Source organism: Vigna unguiculata, chromosome 3 (genome assembly GCF_037176805.1).
Source record: "Vigna unguiculata cultivar grain cowpea cultivar isolate G323 ecotype 2 chromosome 3, ASM3717680v1, whole genome shotgun sequence".
Classification (NCBI taxonomy): domain Eukaryota; kingdom Viridiplantae; phylum Streptophyta; class Magnoliopsida; order Fabales; family Fabaceae; genus Vigna; species Vigna unguiculata.
Window position 1 is genome coordinate 26,195,826 of NC_140794.1, and position 21,463 is coordinate 26,217,288.

General features: G+C 34.5%; 2 protein-coding genes, 1 long non-coding RNA gene and 1 pseudogene across 4 annotated transcripts; 3 read left to right on the forward strand and 1 right to left on the reverse strand.

Annotated features, from left to right (window-relative positions):
- Positions 1-4,728: 4,728 nt before the first annotated feature.
- Positions 4,729-6,525, forward strand: LOC114179722 (caffeoyl-CoA O-methyltransferase). The gene is made up of 5 exons (XM_028066146.2): positions 4,729-4,929; positions 5,055-5,134; positions 5,216-5,360; positions 5,674-5,805; positions 5,923-6,525. The coding sequence occupies exons 1-5, from the start codon at positions 4,837-4,839 to the stop codon at positions 6,214-6,216; spliced, it is 744 nt and encodes a 247-aa protein (XP_027921947.1). The 5' UTR covers positions 4,729-4,836; the 3' UTR covers positions 6,217-6,525.
- A 4,389-nt stretch (positions 6,526-10,914) lies between these two features.
- On the forward strand, positions 10,915-11,533 carry LOC114176783 (small ribosomal subunit protein uS9-like). The gene has a single exon (XM_028061944.2). The coding sequence runs from the start codon at positions 10,974-10,976 to the stop codon at positions 11,412-11,414; it is 441 nt and encodes a 146-aa protein (XP_027917745.1). The 5' UTR covers positions 10,915-10,973; the 3' UTR covers positions 11,415-11,533.
- A 2,619-nt stretch (positions 11,534-14,152) lies between these two features.
- On the forward strand, positions 14,153-16,081 carry LOC114175840 (uncharacterized). 2 transcript variants are annotated; one of them, XR_014993407.1, is made up of 3 exons: positions 14,291-15,108; positions 15,279-15,383; positions 15,870-16,081. It is a non-coding gene; the product is annotated as an uncharacterized LOC114175840 (long non-coding RNA). The 2 variants fall into 2 exon arrangements; XR_003602928.2 differs by having other exon boundaries at positions 14,153-15,108; positions 15,279-16,081.
- Positions 16,082-16,979: 898 nt separating this feature from the next.
- Positions 16,980-18,153, reverse strand: LOC146887642 (uncharacterized; annotated as a pseudogene).
- Positions 18,154-21,463: the final 3,310 nt, after the last annotated feature.

Here is a 21,463-nt window from a genome sequence, read left to right on the forward strand (position 1 = left end):
AATAAGTTAGAAAATATAAATTTGAGAAAGAATTAAAAATATTTAAAATCACTTAATTTTTTTATCTACAGAAGTCGACTTCCGGTAATGTTTTTTTATTTCTAGAAGTCAACTTCCGGTAATGATTTTTACTTCCGGAAGTCGACTTCCGGTGATATATTTTGACTTCCGGAAGTCGACTTCCGGTGATATATTTTGACTTCCGGAAGTCATATATTTTGACTTCCGGAAGTCGACTTCCGAAAGTATTTTTGGGGGTGTGATGTCTGTGAGTTTCCTTAAATAGTCAAAGGGTATTTTGGAAATTTAAAGAAATTTTGGAGGTGCAGAAAAAATGCTTGGAGGTGTAGAAAGAAAGACTCGAGAATGATTGAGTAACACTAGTCTGCAGCGAAAGACTTTTACTTCGGTTATTCTCGATGGGATATCAGAGTTGGAGAACTAAATTATATTCATTTGTAGTATATCCCAACCAAATTCTAAAAGGTTATAGTTGTTAATAAAACTAGAGTCGTCGGGGTAAGGTAAGTTGAAAATGTTTTATAAGTTTTAAGTTAAATTATTTTTTTGTCTTATTTTCGTAGTAAAATATCAATTTGATCTCTCAATTTTTTTTATTTCAATTTGGTCTCTATTTTGAGAAATTTGATGCAATCAAGTCCTTTCTGTTAGTGGTGTAGTAAGGGTGTTAAATGGGGTACCACGTGTCAGCTTCTGGATTTTTTGAATTTTTTGAATTTTTTGAATTTTTTGAATTTTTTAAAATTTTTTTAAAAAATTAAAATTTTGCCACGTGTTAAACTGACATCGTGTCACGTGGCAGTGATAGTGCCACGTGTCACTATTATGCCATATGTCATTTCCTTATTCTTAATTTGATTTCTGTATTTTAAATTTTGTTTCAATTTAGTCCTAATTTTTGTAAAAATTGTGCAATTTTGTCCCTCTCCAAATTTAAACCAAATTTAATTTCTATATAAATGTGCACAAATATTTCTATTAAAATTGATATTTCAAGTAAATATTTTTAACAAGATTAAGTTTATTTTAATTTATATTTTACATTAAACTTTATTTAAAATTGTTTTAAAGTTGTTAACAGAAAATAATGCTAATAACAAAAAATAATCATAAATTATATTGATATTTTATTACATCATACTTTAATATTGTTTTTTATTTGAATTTATATTTTAAATAATTGCATAATTTTAAAATGTGTAAAATTCAATAATTTCTATACAAATGTTTTAGTTGGTGTAAAAAAAATAATTATATAAATTTAAGAAAAATTAACTAGTTTATGTAACAATAAAAAACAAATAAATTTAAAATTTGAAAACAATTTTAAGTAAAATTGAATGTGAAACAAATTTAAATAAACTTAGTTTTGTTGAAAATATAATAAAAATATCAATTTGAATAAAAAAAATCAAATTTAATAAAAATATTTATATTAAATTTATATAAAAGTTAATTTTTGTTTCAATTTGGAGGAGAACGAAATTGCACAATTTTTACAAAAATTGAGACTAAATTGAGATAAAAATTAAAATATAAGGACCAAATTGAGAATGAGAAAATGACACCTGACATAATTGTGACATGTGGCACTATCACGGCCACGTGGCACGATATCAGCTTGACATGTGGCAAATTTTTTAATTTTTTTAAAATATTTTAAAAAAATAAATAAATAATTCAAAAAAATAAAATAAAATAAATTCAAAAAATCCAGAAACTGACACGTGGCATCCTATTTAACACTGTTACTACACCACTAACGGAAAGGACTTGATTGCATCAAATCTCCCAAAATAGAGACCAAATTGAGATAAAAAAAATTGAGAGACCAAATTGATATTTTACTACGAAAATAGGGACCAAAGGAATAATTTAACCTAAATTTTAATACGGGTTAATTTTTTACCCAGTCCACCTAGAATCCGATTCATCCGGGTTGAACCCGTGGTGAGTCGGGTTGGTTCACCAACCTACAAATAAAGGATAACACAAGTTTTTTTTTTTTGTTAAATTGGGCTTTGCATTTAGGTCAGGTTAGGTTGTTTATTTTAGTCAACACATAGATAATTTGTTTTTTTTTTTTGTGATTTTGGTTTGTATTTGGATTATATTAAAGTTTATTTAGATTTTAATTAGAATTAGAATTTAGTTTTGAATGAAAAAAATATAAAAAAATTGTTTTTTTTTTTTAATAAAGTGAGTCCATGAGCCAACCTGTTTAATCCACTAACCTATGGTGGGCTTGGTCGGGTTCTGGCTTGTTAATAAGTGAGTCGGGTTGGGTTGGCTCACTAAGTGATCAACCTGTGGTAGGTCGAGCCGGGCCGGACCGAGCTACACGTTTTAACAGTTCTAAACAAAATTGAAGACAATTATTCAAAAAATTATAAACCCAAAATTGTTGCGAGAGAGGAACCTAGGAGTGGGAGCGAGAACAAGAGAGACCAAGAGCGAGAGTTTTATAGCCAAAATTGTCGCAAGAGAGAGAAACCTTGGAGTGAGAGTGAGAGTGAGACTGCAATAATGGGTCACCATGGTGACAATGGGAGCACCCTAATCATGTCACAATGATAATAGGAAACCTAGCATGCAACAACACCAAAATGAAGAAGAACATCATTAAAGTTTTACATCGATAAACAAACCTCAATGAAAGAGAACAAAAATAAGAAGGTTGAGATAAACAAACCTCAATGAAGGACCTTATTGAGGAAAAATGGAGGAAAGCGCAAGTTTTTCCAGAGCAAAGACTTTCTTCCTTTGCTTGACGATAATGACATCTCTTTCATCAACATCATCTTCATAACACCATTTGAAAAAATTACACCCCACACATCTTCACCTCTTTTATGTTATTGAACAAAACCACAACATAAATGATATTCAAATACCATGAATTGTTGAATTTGAACATGATATTTAAAGAGCATTACCCAAAAAATTGCAAAGACCGAAACAAACCTTGTAGTTCACACAACCCCAAAATTTTTTGCCCAAGTTCTTTGCAGTTCTTGTTGTTCACACAACTACAAGCTCTCCACAATCGTAAATGGGTGTTACACCTAAAATCCTAAAACCACCGCCATAGCATGAATCGCAACTTTGTTGTCCCCAACTATTACAAGAAGAAGACGATAGCCCATGAGATGATTCTTTTTAGGTGAAGGTGGTAAAACAAGCAGATTTTTGAAGTGGACAAAGCCCCTAATTGCTCTCTCGTATACATATGAAAATCCTAACCTATGCATTTCAACTATGTAAGTTTAATTCAAACTAAAACTACAAGTCATATACATCAAAATGGACACGTCATACTATAGTGCACCACGTCACAAGAACAATCTACCTTGTACACTCTTCTATTAGCAATTTAAATGACATTAGATAAAGTGGCTTAATTAAATGAAATTGACGAAATTTGAGACCAAATTGAATACAAATCCAAAACTATGACCAAATTGAAAAAATTGAACCAAAACTATGACCAAATTAAAAAAACTAAACCAAAATTATTACCAAATGAGTATTTAAGCTTAAAAAAAATTATCCATCGAAGGATAGATGGCCAAGAATTTATTTTTCAACAAAAAAGTTGTAGAAAAATGATTTATTGATGTTTAATTAAAAAGGAAGGAAGAAAATATAATCGTTGAAATTGGGATAAAAATTATCTTATAAATGATAATATATAAAATTATAAAATATCATACGAGAATTAAACAATTAAAAAAATTAAACAATAAAGACTCAATTAAAAAAATATAAAACTCTTTAGGTTGACAACTAAATTTTAATAAGAGAAGGTAATCAAATTTAGCATATACTTAAAACTTAATTAAATATTAATCATAATATAAACATATAAACATATGTTTATAATTTATGATAATAAAAAAATAATATAATTAAACTATTTTATATAATAATTATTGTAATGAAAAAAAATTATTAAAATATAAAAAAGTAAAATATATAAAAATAATTAATTATAATATTTTTATTTGTATAAATACAATAAAAACACTTTTAATCTTTTGTCATAATTATTTTATAAGTAATTTATCGTAAATAATAAAAAAAATTAACGCAAAAAGATAATATTCAGTGTTCATCATTAGATGTGGACAATGAACATGGCTAATGATGAAGCTTTACCAAAACAACAGCCAACTCTTGCATGCATTTGCATCAATAGGATGAAACCACCGAAACAAACCTCAATCACACTCCAATATTTTACTCTAAATTCCGCTTCAAGAATTCGGTAAACTGAAAATAGAAAAACTTTAGAAGACAACCAACTCCTACACTACACACAGTGCTTCACCAACCCCGCACCAACTTCGATGGCCATGTGTGTGGGACCCTCCACTCCAACACCACCCCACTCTTTCTCAATTCTGAATTATGACGTATTATCAAAGCAAAATAAATTCAATCCAAAAGCATAGTAACTGAAAAATACTTTTGCTAAAACCACACTTCGATGCCCAAACTATGAACATCATTAAAATATCCTAATTCATTAAAATGACGTTATAACCTATTTTTCATAAATGCAGAAAATCTCTCTACCAACAAAATAAGCAAGACCTTAACCATGCTTTTACTATTAGACAAACCTCACCTACCCTGGACCGGACTCCAAACGGTTCAACCAAACACCATCCTTTTTTCATTCATCCAACCGGTTCGAACCGGTCTTTTCATTCCTTATATTAACCACCCTTCAGCACCCACACACCTTCAAGCTCCGATAAACTCATCAAGCCACTCAAAAAGCAGGTAGAAAAGGAACCAAAAAATATTGCAATGGCAAACAACGGTGAACAAAATCAAACTGAAGCTGGAAGGCACCAAGAGGTTGGTCACAAGAGTCTTCTCCAGAGTGATGCTCTTTACCAGGTACACCCAATTGCATTCCTTTCTTTTATGTTTTTTTTTCTTTTTCTAATTTTGCCCCCCAAATGTTTGTAACATGTCAACTATGGGATCTTGACAAAATGGTTGTTTTGTTATGCTGTGTGCAGTATATTCTGGAGACCAGTGTCTACCCAAGAGAACCTGAATCCATGAAAGAATTGAGAGAGTTGACAGCGAAGCACCCTTGGTATGTATATAATTCTCTGTTCAATTGACACCTATTGCTTGGTTTCTCTGCACTGGGTTTCTGAGTTTTTGAAAACAACAGGAACATCATGACTACCTCTGCTGACGAAGGACAATTCTTGAACATGCTCCTTAAGCTTATCAATGCCAAGAATACCATGGAAATTGGTGTCTACACTGGGTATTCACTGCTTGCCACCGCCCTCGCTCTTCCTGATGATGGAAAGGTATAAAAACCAGAGTTTAGCACCACGAATAGTAAATCTATTTTTTCTCTATAAAAGCAAAATTTTCTGACAACCATTTTCTATGCATTTATAGCATAGTCAAGTGGGTACAATTTTGGGAAAGAGTAACTGAATATAGTAGTATAAGGTTCGGATATAAGTGACATGACATATAAGTTTTGTTTATCTTTTTCATAAGCTTCAAACTTCAAGCTAATCACACACTACTTATTCATCAAATGAGTCCAGTTTTGGCATCAGGTGATAAGAAAAAAATGTTTAAACCCTGGATTACTGCTTGTGTTTGGCGCAGATCTTGGCCATGGACATTAACAGGGAGAATTACGAGCTGGGTTTGCCTGTGATTAAAAAAGCTGGTGTTGACCACAAAATTGAATTCAGAGAAGGTCCTGCTCTTCCAGTTCTCGATGAGATGGTTAAGGATGTAAGCTTTTTAATTTCTTATCTTCCCTGTCCCAATTGCAAGATGAAAAAGAAACATCGGTTGGAGGAGTGAAAAGAGGGTAACTGAGTAGTAGTTATTGTGTGTTGTGAAATGCAGGAGAAGAACCATGGGAGCTATGATTTCATCTTTGTGGATGCAGACAAGGACAACTACATCAACTACCACAAAAGGTTGATTGAGCTTGTCAAAGTTGGAGGCTTGATCGGGTACGACAACACCCTATGGAACGGTTCTGTGGTGGCACCCCCTGATGCTCCTCTCAGAAAGTATGTTAGGTACTACAGGGACTTCGTGTTGGAGCTCAACAAGGCTTTGGCTGCGGACCCCAGAATCGAAATTTGCATGCTTCCGGTTGGTGATGGAATCACTCTCTGCCGCCGGATCAAGTGATTGCTTCTGATGTTGCTTTGCTTCTTCTTCACAACTGATGATGATGATTGCTTGGTGATCATTGAGTTGGAGCTAATGGATTTGAAAGAAATCTATACTTTTCTTTTACTTTCTGCAAAATATTTGTGTCTGTATTTGTCTCTATTATTCATATGCAATTGCCAAGTGACTTTTCTCTTATTTGATGTATTTCCACCAATTTGGTTTATTGTGAACCCAATTATCAGGAAATGATGCATATGTTGAGGGGAGGGGGATCAAGAACTTCTGTTTCAAATAAAAAACTGTCAAAAGATTCATTTTCTCTAATTTTGGAATCCATTAATATGGTACTGTGTATCTTGAGTTCAAGTTTTTCATAAGAACTTTGAGGGAAAAAATAAATTAAAAAGGATTACTAGTTAATTTCATTTTTTTAAAGACTTTATGAAAAAATTGGTTGAAAGATCATATACATGATATTTTAAGTAATGATGACTGTAGTTATTGTGATGAAGGTTGATCACCAAATTATAACTCAAGACTTGAATAAATCTGGAATGAGAATTTTAAGGACTGAAAGTCTTGCAAAATCAGTTCTACCAACTCAGCTGATAGAGATGAAATTGCTGATGTATTAGCAGATTTAGCTTTTGTGAAGCAAGAAAAATGTTACATAAATAGAAGAATGACTTTTCCAAGTGGACTCTTGTGGCAGAATAGAGCCTCTTTATTGCATTCTCTAATATTATAGAATAAAATTGTCCACAATTGCGGTTAACAAAAGAAAAGGAAATAAACGAGTATTGAATGAATTTAATTGTTCAATCATTTACCGTTTGGGTTTCTAGAAGAGTTTTAACAAATGCTTAATTAACAAATGCAAGAGAGAAAAAAAAAATGCTTCAATGTTAGAAATTATTTCCGGAATTTTTATTTTTTGTTCACCTTTTGATTTCGCATTCTATATCTCTCCTACTTTCTATCAAATATATTCCTACTACCTGTTGGCCTCTTAGTTTTCAGTTTCTTGTATTTCACTTAATTTTCTTTTCTTTTTTCACAACTTCAGTTCCACCAAATACCACCCACTGCACACCTATATTAATTTATTTTGGTTAACTACCATAATCACAAAGACAAATCAGAAAGACTTCACAAAATTACTATCTGATACCTTTCTCCCAAGGTAAACATTCAATATGCATTTATATTTCATATACCACGTGTCAATTGGAAAAATCCCTTGGGCGTGTCTATGTATACAGAGCTTAAAATTGTGTTAAGGTTGTTTAATTTAAGAGTTTTGATAACATGTGAGTTGTTATGATATAGACATACATACATATATATATATATATATATATATATATATATATATATATATATATATATATATATATATTATGAATAAAAAAATTAAATATACAATAAAAACATGTTTTCAACGTGTATTTTAACTTAATACTCAATAAACTCTATATAATTCAACTTTTATTCTTAATCTTTAAACTTTAAAGTACAAAACAATTTCAGGGAAAACCCAATTTTATCTTGTATCTGAACAAATATTTCATTATTTAATATATTGGATTCTTTCATGTTATACTGAACTTATTTTCAAGTTATTTAAAACAATTATATTATTCACTTATTCAAAACAATTATTCAATCATGTTCTCTGGTCTCCATTTATTCTGACTTATTTTAAACAAATAAAATTTAAATATAAAATTTAAATAATTTAATCAAAGAGATATTGATACATTGGACACATTAATAAAATATCTCTGATTTTGAAATGGAATTCGGTTGATTGGTCAAATAATTAATTTAAATAAATTTAATTAAGTTTTAAGTTTCTTTTGATATTTTTTAACTGAGTCTCTATTCCATCTTTTATTGAGTACTACAAATATTATATTTTTTAATTAAGTCTTTATTTAATAAATCAGTTGTTAATTGAATAAAGCGATCTTTGTCTTATTTTTTCATCTTTCTTATTTTGTTTATATTTAATTTAATGTAAAACGATAAAAATGATTTTAAAAACAATAAAAAATGTTTATTGTTTTATATTAATTATAATGTTTTATATTAAACAAAATTTAACATTTCTTAACATTAAAAAAAATAAAGAATATAACGAAGTTGTAACACCCCATTTAATTTAATATACGAAATTAAAGGAAGCGTCACACTAAGATAACATAATAGTGTAGTCCTAGAGTTTAAAACTCAACTCCTTACAATCCAAGGCACACCACGATGCCCAAAAGAAAACTGGATAAAAAGTTTACAAAAAGTATATAGATCCAAGGACAAACAAGTACATGGGCCATAGCCCTAAAGAAAAGCCCATAAAGAAACTAAAGTCCAGTCCACATGGATTATGCGGCGGAACCATCACCTCCCTGTTGTCCATGGGTGTTCCTCGCATCTGCTCACACCAACAAGTTGATGATCATCGCAAAAGAGAGTACCACACAGTAGAACACACAACAATAAAAGTAGGGTAAGCTAGAGCACAAAAGATTTCATCCATACAATCAAATATATATTCACCATCCCACATACACGAATCAACCAAGCATGTTATGACTTCGCAGACAATACACTAAGACACGACTCGACTCATCCGGATACATATAACCCGGTCGGATTCAGCAAATGCTTGCACTTGTGGTGGATACCTCTGCTCACCCCCGAGCTATGTGTTACAAGTGTTACAATGAATCAATTTCCCTCACCACAAGGTTAGCCCTAAATGAATTTCAGGCCTCCTGTTACTCTCACCACAAGAGTCAGTCCGCTCTAAGTGAGACTAACTGACTCCTTAGAGCGTCAGGATACAATCCTTACCTTGAATCCTTACCAAGTTATACAGATGGGGCACCACCATGGACACCCACTATCAGGGGCCATGAAATTACGTCCCGACCACTGAAGCACGACCCCGAAATCTCACCTAGAGATTTCAAGGAATTAGGCACTGACTACAACTAAACATAATCAAATAACCAATTAATAATTATCACACATACATACATACATATATGTCAACTCTCGCATCCAACCTCTTTCATATTCCAGATCAAACCAATACCAGCACATCATGCTCCATCCATGAATTAGAATCTAAATCCATCTCATAACCATGTCAGTTTCGCAACCAACCACTTCATGCTCATTTCATGCCAAGGATTTATTCAAGTTTGTCATTCATAATTCATACATCCTCTCACACATGCATATTATACCCTTCATGCCATTATACAATAACCTCATCAATTACATGCCAAACATAAAAGAGCAGGGAAGGAAACACCAAACCAGCGTGTACCCTCGCCCAGCTCGTCGCTCAGGTCGAAGGGGTCTTGCTCAAGCGAGAAGGACTCTCGCTCAAGCGAGCTCCCCTTCGCCTAGGTGAGAGCTCGATAAAACTGGGTAGAAACAAACGTGCCAGCTCGCTTAGGCGAGCTCACCTCGCCTGAGCGAGGCAGTCTCTCGCTCAAAATCAGGACCACTCGCCTGGACGACAACTCGCCTGGGCGACAACTCGCGCAGAAGGTCTGGGCGAGCCTCCGCCAGACTCGCATAGGCGAGTCTGACTCGCCTGAGCGAGATTACCAGTTCTCGCCCTGGTCTCACCTACAGCTGATGTTTTTTCAAATCCAAGCAATCAAACAAAGTATTCCACGCATCAAAAATAACGATTAACCCATACAAACATCAAGCAAGCTCAAGAACAGGCCAAGAACAACTGAAACTCGAAACCCTAGCTTCCCGTACCTGGAAAAGGGTTAACAGAGGCCTTGACGGCACGACAGCGAGCACCGCAACTCTAGGAATGAACTAACGAGTTGAAAACAGAAGGTAAACGAAACCAAGGGGCGGATTATTACGAAACCCTAACTGGGAAATATGAAGAAAGATCAATGGAAAACCATACAAGCTAGAAAGAGGCACTTACGTGGAATGGGAGCTGGTTTCAAGTTAGCTCGAAGAAGGCTTAGGGCAAACCCTAGCAAAGCGTCCTGTGAGAGTAAAGGAGAAGGTGACGGCGAATTCTGTGAAAAAGTGAGAGTGAAAACGTTAGGACAACTTGGGGTCAGCTTTATCCTCTGGGCCAAGAGGGCCAGCTCCTTGGCCCATCAGATTTGGGGCTGCCCTTTTTTGTTAAAGGTTACAAAAAGAATAGGACCTTACATAAAATGAGAATATCATTTAATCAACGTAAAAATTAAACTACAAAAAATTTAATTAAAAAAAAAATAAATTTTGAATACTCAATATACTAAAAATATGTAAAAAAATATACGAAGGACTTAATTTATTTTAAATATATCTTAAAACTGATTTCAGAAAAATAAAATATTCCATTTTAGTATTTAAATAAGATAAAAAAGATAACCTAAAACCAATTTATATCGAACCAAAAGCTTTTGTTATAATATTCAAAAAAAATTTAAATAAACCTAAAGCTTTTGTTATTTTATTCTCAATAAATAATTTTGTAAATATTAAAATTTTAATTTAGATAAGATAACATTCAATGCTGAAAAGGGGAGTGTAAGTGACAAAGTTAAGCCCAAAACTTTCTAGGTTTTGGGCTTTCTCAAGTTTTGGGCTAGTCCAAGTGTGACTACAGAAGGCCATTTTAGCTGATCCAGAAACCCTGATACCATAACGGTATATAATCTCCCTCTAGCCTTTTACCTGTTCCCATTTCACTCACTGTGCGAAGTTAGGGTTTTTGGGAGACTGAAACAAGAACAATGTCACAGGGACAAGAGCTGGAGCAGGTGCAATGCTTCGGCCGCAAGAAGACGGCGGTGGCGGTTACCTACTGCAAACGAGGTCGCGGCCTTATCAAGATCAATGGTTGCCCCATCGAGCTCGTCGAACCGGAAATCCTCCGGTTCAAGGCTTTTGAGCCGATCCTCCTTCTCGGGAAGAGCCGGTTCGCGGGAGTGGATATGCGAATCCGCGTCAACGGTGGTGGTCACACCTCCCAGATTTACGCCATTCGTCAGAGCATTGCCAAAGCCCTGGTCGCCTTCTACCAGAAGTACGTGGACGAACAGAGCAAGAAGGAGATCAAGGACATCCTCGTTCGCTATGACCGCACGTTGCTCGTTGCGGACCCCAGGCGCTGCGAGCCTAAGAAGTTCGGTGGTCGCGGTGCTCGAGCCAGGTTCCAGAAGTCTTACCGTTGAGAGAGGAGGAAGGTGTTTTCGTGTTTTGTTTCGGTTCATGTTTTATGCTGTGGAAAACAATTTTTGTTGGTGAATTTTGTACGTCTATAATTTTGATGGCTTTTGATGGCTTTTTCTTATTGGTTGGATGCTCTGCTATTTTTATTCAATAGGGACGAATTGAATTATGGAATATATTAAGATGAAATCTTTTGCCTTATTGGATTTTGGAATTAAATGCCATTTTAATTAATAAACTCTTGAATTGTGATACGAAGTGGTAAATTGAAAGGCCTTTGTATTGATTTGCTAATCAAAAGAATTGGGATCGAATCCCTAATTGGAACGTGTACATGTGAAATTGAATTTGGATTTTTTTGTCTCAAGTTTTGATTGAGACATATAATAAAGGTCCAATTTGATGAAACTAACTGTCCAAAACGTCAATAAGTAGTTTTTGAACCGGAATTGGGCACGTGAAGGAGACCTGCATTGCATTACGTTCGTTATTCAACAATAAATTATGCGATTCTTACAATTTTGTGCTGATTTATGTGATTCATTATGCAATAGAGAGACATGAACAACTTAATCAACGTAAGTCATTGTACTAATGGTTTCTTGAATCGTATAATACTGACCTGACTACAATGAACGTAAAAAGGATTCAAAGGTATCTAGACGTATGAAATTTGTTAGAAATGGTGATTTTTTATCACCAACAAATCTCAGGTATCTAGACGTATGAGTTAACAGTGATGCAATTTTGCAATTGTTTAAATCTCCTAATTTAGATTTATAATATGGTTTAGAAGTTAAAAATATCGAGAGCCACTCATGACTGAGAATGTAAAATAGTCAATTTTGTACAGAGTTCCTGGTTGCTACAACTATTTCGAGAAAATCAAAGCATTTCAATGCGAAGCGTGGGTTTGAGATATATTTTAGGGATAAGAATCAATATGCAACTTTTATCTCTTGAAAATCATATAATTGATTTAAATAAATAGTATAAATCAAGGTAGTAGTTATACCAATTTCTCAAGGGTATTAAATTGTAGTCACATCATAATCCCATTTAAGTATTAGTATCTAGGAATGTTCCAAGGAAACAAAGGAACGCGGGAACCAAAGGAAACAAAAAGAGGTGGTTGTCTATAAGTTGATTTTTCAAAATAAGTAATATTTATCCGTTTTACAGTAGAAATGATTTTGAATTATACTGAAATTGGATTTTAGAAATTTAGTTCAATGCGAACAAGTCTGTCGGCTATGAGCTATGCAGTCTTGTATTGCTACAAAAAAGTATGTGTAAAATCATCACAAAATTACAAAGAAACTTTTCTTTTAGAAATGGGATATGAAGAAAGAAAAATAGAAAGAAAAATAGCTTTGATCAAATGTAAAATTTTGTGCAAACCAAGGAGGAAAAGGGACTAAAAATTAAAGATATTGAAAAGCTTAACATAGTTTTATTAGAAAAATGGAAATGAAGTCTAGGTGTGAAAAATAACGATTAAATAAAAATATGGAAATAGAATAATAATACGGATCTTGGTGGAACTTAAACGGGGAAATAGATTCAATGATGAATCGTGGTGGTGAATATACAAAAAAAAAAAAAATTGCGGAGAAAAAAACAAGATACTTGGTTTGATAATAATATAATATGAAAAAGTAGGCCTAAAAAATATAATAAAATTTTGGGAGAAAAATGGGTTGGTGAAATCAATTTCTTTTTTCTTTGTTTTCGTGCATTAAGAAGATGTTTATTCCTGTAAACATCAAAAGCAAACCTCAAGCTCTTTTGATCAGAACCCAAACAATTTGTTTACAATAAAAAATAGAAAAAGAAAAAGATGATGTTTATTCTTGTAAACATCAAAAGCAAACCTCAAACTCTTCTAATCACAACCTAAACAATTTGTTTATCATAACCAAGTGTAAGTTGTTATTAAAAAATACTCATGTAAACTAAGAATGGTTTGTTGTTAAACAAGACTCGTACAGTAGCAAATATATAGTATGCTTTGTTTGATAGACAATATATGTGAAGCACTTCATGATACACGTCAAATATTTAGAAATACTGGTTATGTGTAGAGAATGTTCAACTCTTTATTTATTCTGAGATCTCTCGCATTGAAATTGAAGTTTTTAAATTTCTTGAAATACATACTAAATGTTTTTAGGAGACCAAGTTGTACTTCATAAGTCTGCTAAATTGCTCTAGTACTCAGTTGATGACGGAATGTCTTCTTACTCCGATGAGACTCTGATGACGGCCCAGGAATGCCTACAAAAGACACTTTGATGCTTAAGTTAGTACGAGTGATGTCAGGGATTCAGGAAATTTTTTAATGCATAATCAATGCATAGAACAGTGTGCTATTTATACCTTTTTTACCTGTGGATCCTACCTGGAATGGACTTTTGGGCCCAAATACCTCCTTTAACTATGCCTGGATCCACTGACAAAAGGGTGAAATTACCAAAAGAATCATCGACAGTTGTTGGTAAGCGGTTATGAGACAATAGGGACGGACACCACATGCTTTGTGAGGGTCCTAGGTATGCGGTGTCCGGTATACGGGTATGCGGATATGAAGGGCTGGACAATTCTTGGGCCGCCAAGTTGTTTGAGTCGTCAGTAGAGATGTCAATGTAAGCCGGAACCCGTGAGCCAACCCGACTCACCACGGGTTCGAGCCGGGTTGGATTGGGAATTTTTTTTTTTTATGATAATGGGTCAAAACGGGTTGAGCTCACTTAACTCACGGGCTATGCGGGTTCGAGCCGGGTTATGGTGAGCTGACCCACCAACCCACCTATATTTAAAAAAACCTAATTTAATAAAATTAATTATTTAAAATTGATATTTCAGAATCTGAAAAAAAGTTAGACAATCCCTAACTTCTCATTTTTCACTCAACGTAGCGCAGTTCCCTTTCCCTTTCCCCTTCCCTCTCCCTGTCGCGATGGTGCCATAGGTGGTGGTCGTCGGTGGTTCTTTGGCGGTGGTGGTCGACGTTGGGTCGGCCGTTCGGTGGTGGTCGACGTTGGGTCGGCCGTTCGGTGGTGGTCGAGCTGAGGAAAAACACAATCCCCAACCAACCTAGTCCTCTTCTCATTTTCAATTTCGACCCACGCAGCGCAGTTCCATTCCCTCTCAATCGTGTCCGTCGCGGTGGTGCCCACAGGTGGTGGTCGTTGGTCGTTCTTTGGCGGCGGTGGTCGACGTTGGTGGCGGCCGTTCGGTGGTGGTCGAGTCAAGAGAAAACGCAATCCCTAACCTAATTCTCTTCTCATTTTCATTTTCGACCCACTCGCACTTCCCTTCCCTCTCACTCGTGTTGGTTGCGGTGGTGCCCAGAGGTGGTGGTCGTCGGTCGTTCTTTGGCAACGGTGGTCGTCGTTGGTACCGGCCGTTCGGTGGTGGTCGAGCCGACGCTTCTTTTGCTCGTGCTGCTCCTGTGCCTAGCCACTCTCACTCGGTATTGCGTCGTCTGCGGTGGACGTTCGGTGGTGCGTTCAATAATCTGCGGTGGACGTTGGTGCCCACTCCATGGTGGTCGTTCAGTAATCTCGACAATGATGGTGGTTCAGTGGCAACGGTGGTGGACATTGGTGCCCATTCCGTGGTGTTTGATGTTGGTCTGAGGCGTGCGTGCTCTCCTTGGTTAATTGCAACAATAGCTTTTCTCCTGGATTACAAGTGGGTTTCTAATGTTTTCTTCCTCCATTATTTTTTCATAAATTGCATTATGGTCTTCATTACTGCGCGTCCTGGTTTGAATTCGATGCCTTTGGCCATGACATTGTACTATATTTTTTTTACTAGTCTATACTATATTTTTTTGACTAATAATGTAGTCAATCTTGCAGGACAAAGGTGGAGAGGATCCTAACTTGACATAGAGAAAGGCACTGTTAATACCCGGCGAGGCTATAATACTGAGAGAAACCTCTTTCAATTGGTAGAGAAGATAGGCATGTCTCACTTTTTCTATTTCTTTTTTCAAGTTTTGGTGGTTGTGAACTTTTTATGTAGTTTTTTTATTGATGAGAATGTTTAATTTAAGCTTGAATTACTGGTAAGTTTGAGATTTTCTTACTGTAGAATCATTCGTGATTGGCTATACACATGAAATTGTTAGGTTTTGCCATTCAGACATCGTAAGTGGGAACTATATACTGACAGTTTTATGTAAGTTCCACCAAATTATTGGGTTATTTGGATGAAGCTATAATAGTTTAAGACAATGTATGATGAAGATAGATTCATAAAGTGTTATTTGATTGCAGCGATAAAGTAAGGATGTGAACTTTAGGGATGTGAACTTTGAGTGCAGTAAATCTTGAGTGTAGTAAATCACATTATATTTTTCAGATTTTTTGTTTTTATTATCATCATTATGCATGTGTTTTTTATTACTTGGGCCAAAATCTCTATTATTTGGTTTCTTTTATAAGCAGGGGCATAATCATTTTGGAAAGCTTCATGTTATGGAATATGGAACTTGAAGAAATAGAGTGAAGGAGTTAGTTTTTTTGTAACAGGATGATCATGGCTTCTCCAATCAGATTGTATAAGATTGTAGATGATTAGGTCCACATGAAGCACATAAAATTTCAAACATTGTGTTTGTTATTAACTCATTTTGCCATGGGACTTACTATTTTGTATATTTTTGTTTGTTTGTGGTGCATAACATCCATCTCATAAATCACCAATTTTTTTATAGGCAGTATTCAACAATAGATAAAAAAAGAGAAGAAAAAAAATTACAAATATGATTTTTTTTTTAAAAAAATATTTTTTTTAAAATTTTTATACGGGTTAGTGAGTCAACCCACTTAACCCACCAAGCCGTGGTGGGTTGAGCCGGGTTGGAAAATTTCTGGCTTACCAGAAAGTGAGCCGGGTTAAGCTCAGCAATTTCCAACCCGACCCGTGGTGAGCCAACCCGTGTGAGCCGGGTTGGCTCACTTTGACATGTCTAGTCGTTAGGGTAGGGTGCTTGGGGCTTCTTATTGTGCATTAAGGGGTAAGCGACTTTAGAGGTTGTTGGTGTCCGCTTACTATGTACTGAGGGGTCTCTCAGCACCTATGATGCCCAGACACGGATACAGATACAGACACAACACAGACATGGATACGGAGATACGGCAAAATTGAAAAAGTATAAGACGCATACACGATAATATACATATTAAAATCTAATAATTATATTTCATAATAAAAAAAAGGCTTAAATAGCAGTTTGGTCCTAGTTTTCGTTCGGTTTTTTCAATGTGGTCCTACTTTTGATTTTTTTTTTCAATTTGGTCCTAGTATTGGTAAATTTTTTTCAACTTGGTCCTTTTCGCTAAAACTGTTAAAATAGTTAACGGATGTGAACAATAACCACCACATGTCATTTTGTGATTTTTTTTAATTTTTTTGTAATTTTTGTAATTTTTTGTAACTTTTTTTTTAATTTTGATAATGGTTGAAGCATATCTTGTTGAAGCAACAAAAAGCAACTTGAATGAGTTTAAGGTATTGAACATTGATAATCTCATAGAGTGCCCCACAATAAAGTTTTATAAATGTAGCATCATCAGCAATTTATGTGATCCAAAAACATTCTTTATAAGTATCATTATTTCTTTCACAATTTTTTGCTGCACAAATATTTTTTAATGCAAGATTCAATGTATGCACTACACAAGGAGTCCAGTAGATTGAAGGAAATTCTGCTTCTATAAGCATACATGTTGCCTTAGATACAGATGCATTATCAGTTATAATTTGTACCACATTTTTTGGTCCAACCTCCATAATTACATCTCTCATGTGTTTAGCAATAAAATCTTTGTCCTTTATCTCACTAGATCCATCTATTGACCTAAAAAACAATGGACCACTCTTATTGACAACCATAAAATTTATAAGTGGTCTTCTTTGAGGATCAGTCCACCCATCACTAACAATTGTCACACCTTTATCATTCCATGAATCTCTTATAGGTTGCAGAAGATTTTCTACGTGACTTCTTTCTTTTGCAAGTAAAGGACCTCTCCATTTATTATATGTTGGTCGTACATATCCACTAAGATTAGAAGTATTGGCAGCATAAGAAAATGCACTCCTGTAGTGAGAATTTTTTGTTAGATGAAATGGTAGTCCTGAAGAATAAAACATCCTTACAATTTCATAATCAAGAGTATCTCTAGCTTGGATATTGAAAGAAGCTTCTAAAGGACCTTTGTGTTTTGGATTAACACCGCTATCTCTAGCTTTGGATTTTCTATTTTCAATGCTGCTTCATTGTCCAATCTTCTAAAGTCCACAAGGTTTGATGTAGTCACATTTGGAAAAATTCTAACTCTTGCTCCCGTAATTTTTAGCAAATGAGATCTTACTCGAGTGTAAATCACACAAACTGCATTTAATCATATTATTTCCATCACCAAGAGCTTTTCTTAACTTTGTAACATATCTCCATAAAGGGTTTGTTTCATCTTCTTTCTTGATGGCATGACTAGGTATTGTGAGGACCCACTATCTCTCCCCTCTCTATACACTCTCTTCTTCCCCAACAAATATCACAGAACCACACTCCACTCTTCACTGTCTTCCTTCCCTCTGAACCAACTGCACAACTTTCTCTCTAAAACAGAGCTCAATTTTCCCCCTTTTTCTAATCACTCCTCCCCTCTGTTACAGCTGCTGAACCCGGAACCAGGAGAAGAACTCCTCCTCTAGCTGAGTCATCTTCCCATTCCGGTAAGTCAAATTCGATTTTCCTCAATTCTCTCCAATTTTGGAATTTCTGGAGTTCAATGCTTACCAAAACCAAATTAGGGTCTTGTACTCACTCTGAGTTTATGATTTTGAGCCCCTTATGTTGAGGAATTGAGGTGCCCTTGTGATAGAGTCTTGCTTGTGGTGATTTTAAAAAGGGAAGGGAAGCTAACCGAAATTATTTTCATTTAAGCCGTGAATTATGTTTTGTATGATGTTGGTGTCCTGAATTGATTGCTAAAAATGCATGTGTGATTGTATGATCATTGTTGTCCTGAAATAAGTGTTCTTGCATGTGAAAACAGTGGGATGATCTGGTATTTTTGCCTAGGCGGGTGGTTCTCGCCTAAGCGAGACTATCAAAAAGACTCACCCCTGATACTGAGCGAAGTCTCGCCTAGGCGAGTTGGAGTCGCTTAAGCGAGAGACACTCTCGTCTAAGCAAGCAAGTTTAGCTTGAGCGAGAGTTCGCCCAGTTTTTAATCTTTGCCACTGTTCGAGCCTCGCCTAGGCGAGATAGACTCGCCTAAGCGAGATTGGCTTCTCGCCTGGGCTAGATTGTCTAGCTTAAGTGAGAGTCACTACAGTGAAGCACCTCAGCTTCTGTTTTAGAGCAAAAAATGATATGTTTTAATGTGATTCTGTGCAAGGAAGTTCTTACTTGATAGATCATTATTAATGTATCGTGTGATGAAACTAGAAGAGTATGAGTATATAGAGTGGTGGTTGGAATGGAATTTCAAGGGAAATTCATGTGAATTGTTAGTGTGTAAGGACGTGTGGAATCCATATTGGTTGGTATCCTGAAACTCCAATAATCATTCACGCTCAGATAGAGTAGAATGGATTATGTCATGAGGAGTAGCAGGAGGTCCTAGTCTTTTGACTTGATCCAGTCCTAGACGCGAAGGGGACTTACCCTGGGAACGGTCGGGTGATAACTCCTTGTGTCCAGACTCTGCAGAGTCTGGGAACCGTTACAGGTGCAAGCCACCAAGAGCTCCAATGTCGCTTACACAATCCGGATATCGAGTCTAGAATTTTAATTATTGAATTGTGTGTTATGAATGATGTATGTTATGTTTTGCATTATTTTTTTCCTTTTCAGTTAGCTTACCTTTTTTGTTTATGTTGTTTGTCCTTGTGTGCTCTCCTTTGCTATGATCGCCTATTGTTGGTGTGACCAGAGCCTAATCCAGATGATGATGCCCCCCTTCAGAGCAGGAATTGACCCTTACTCACTATTGTAGTAGTTTTGGGCCAGATTTTGTGGAGTCCTAACTTGATGAGTAGTTTAGGCCTTTTATGCATCTACTCTTGCCTTCCAGGATTTTCTTATGGCAAAATTTTGGATGACTGTACCAGATTTATATACTATGTATATATAACTGTTATCCCTACTATCTATTGTGTTTGATCATGTTATAATGTTCTGTTTGATAGTGTGAAAAACTATTAAATGGGATGTTACAGGTATACCCATCTTAATTTTCTATAATAAAATAAATTTTCTATTAAATTAATTTATTTGGGTATAAAAAAAATAATATCACAAATTAAAAAGAAATTATATAATTCAAATGGGACAAATATTAATTATAAAAATAAAAAACTAATATTTTTATTTTAAATGGGACAAATATTAAAAAAAATAAAAAGATATAATTCAAATAAAAAATAAAAATTTAAATATAAAATAAATTATTCACTCTATGTAGATTTGTTTCGGTTTTACTTTAAACTTGTTTTTTTCATTTGAATTTATATCTTAACATTATATAAAGGTGTTTTAAATAATAAAAATATAGCAATAAAAAACTTGAAAACATAAAAAATGTTATTTTTCTCTAGTTAATTTGATCTAATAAAATTTCAACAATAGATATATTGTTCCATTTAAAGTGAAATTATACAATTAAATTACATAATTTTAAATTTAATATAATAAATAAATTATAAAATACAATAAAACATTATTTAATAAATACTAACAACATTAACAAAAAAAATTGTTCACATATACAAATATACACTGTATAAAAAAACTATGATAAATTATTTTTACATATAAAAAAAACTATGAAGGATATTTATTTAAATTATAAAAAAGAAAGTTTATAAAGTTACCTTTTCAGAATCTTTTCTAGACTTTCTTTCTCCTTCCCTTGGTTCTACAACTGCAAAGTAACAACTTCTCTTTGTTTTGCAATTGCTAACAAGTTTCTCAATTGTATTTCCTCTTAACCCAAGAGCTCCCAATCTCGATTCTTTCTTCTATTTTTGTTACTTGTGATTATAGCATCTCATATTACTCTAATTTATAGAATAATTTTGTTCTTATTGATTTTATTTTTCTTGTCGTGCCTCCAAACAAATGGAGGTGTCCTCTCGCACATGTCGCAGAGCTGGTCGTGTCTGATCCATGGAGAAGCTCCCGACACAGCGTCGTGCAAGTGTCCATCGCGCCTCCGCCTCCATGTCCGCTTCAGGAGCGAGAAGCGTCATCCAAGCACCGTGTTGGAGCATCACAGTTCAGCACAAGATAAGCGACCTTGGTGACATTCCACTTAATGTGTACTGAATGGTGTCTCAACACAAAGTAAGCAGCTTTGTGACGTTGGTGTCGCTTACTGTGTACTGAATGGTGTCTCAACACAAAGTAAGCAGCTTTGTGACGTTGGTGTCGCTTACTGTGTACTGAGTAGTGTCTCAGTACAGAGTAAGCGATTTTGTGACGTTGGTGCCACTTACTGTGTACTGAGTAGTGTCTCAGCACAGAATAAGCGACTTTGTGACATTGGTGCCGCTTATTATGTACTGAGTAGTGTCTCAGCACAAGATAAGCGACCTTGCTACGTGTATACATACTAGTTTCGTGGTATGGTTGGGACACTAAAAACCACTCCATCAAAACAACATTTTTTTAAACATGGAATGTCAATTTTGTAAAGACAAATAATTGTGATAGATCTTTTACTTTACTCAAATTTTAAAAAAGCCAGATGACGTAAGTTTGATAAGCAATGCCTGTATAAGAAAATTGCATAAACAAGTTGTACTTGACATGTTCAACTTTTTTCATTTTTTTAGGTTTTTTTAAAATTTTATATAAATATCCTCCTTTTTTTATTTTGAATGCTTTTAAATTTTTATATAAACAATTTTTTTATTTCTTTGAGATTTTTGAAATAATTTTGTAATGAATTAAAATTGAAATTATAATTTTTAATTATTTCTTTTTTAATTTTTTTTTTGCATTTTTATTTTATTTTTGCATAAG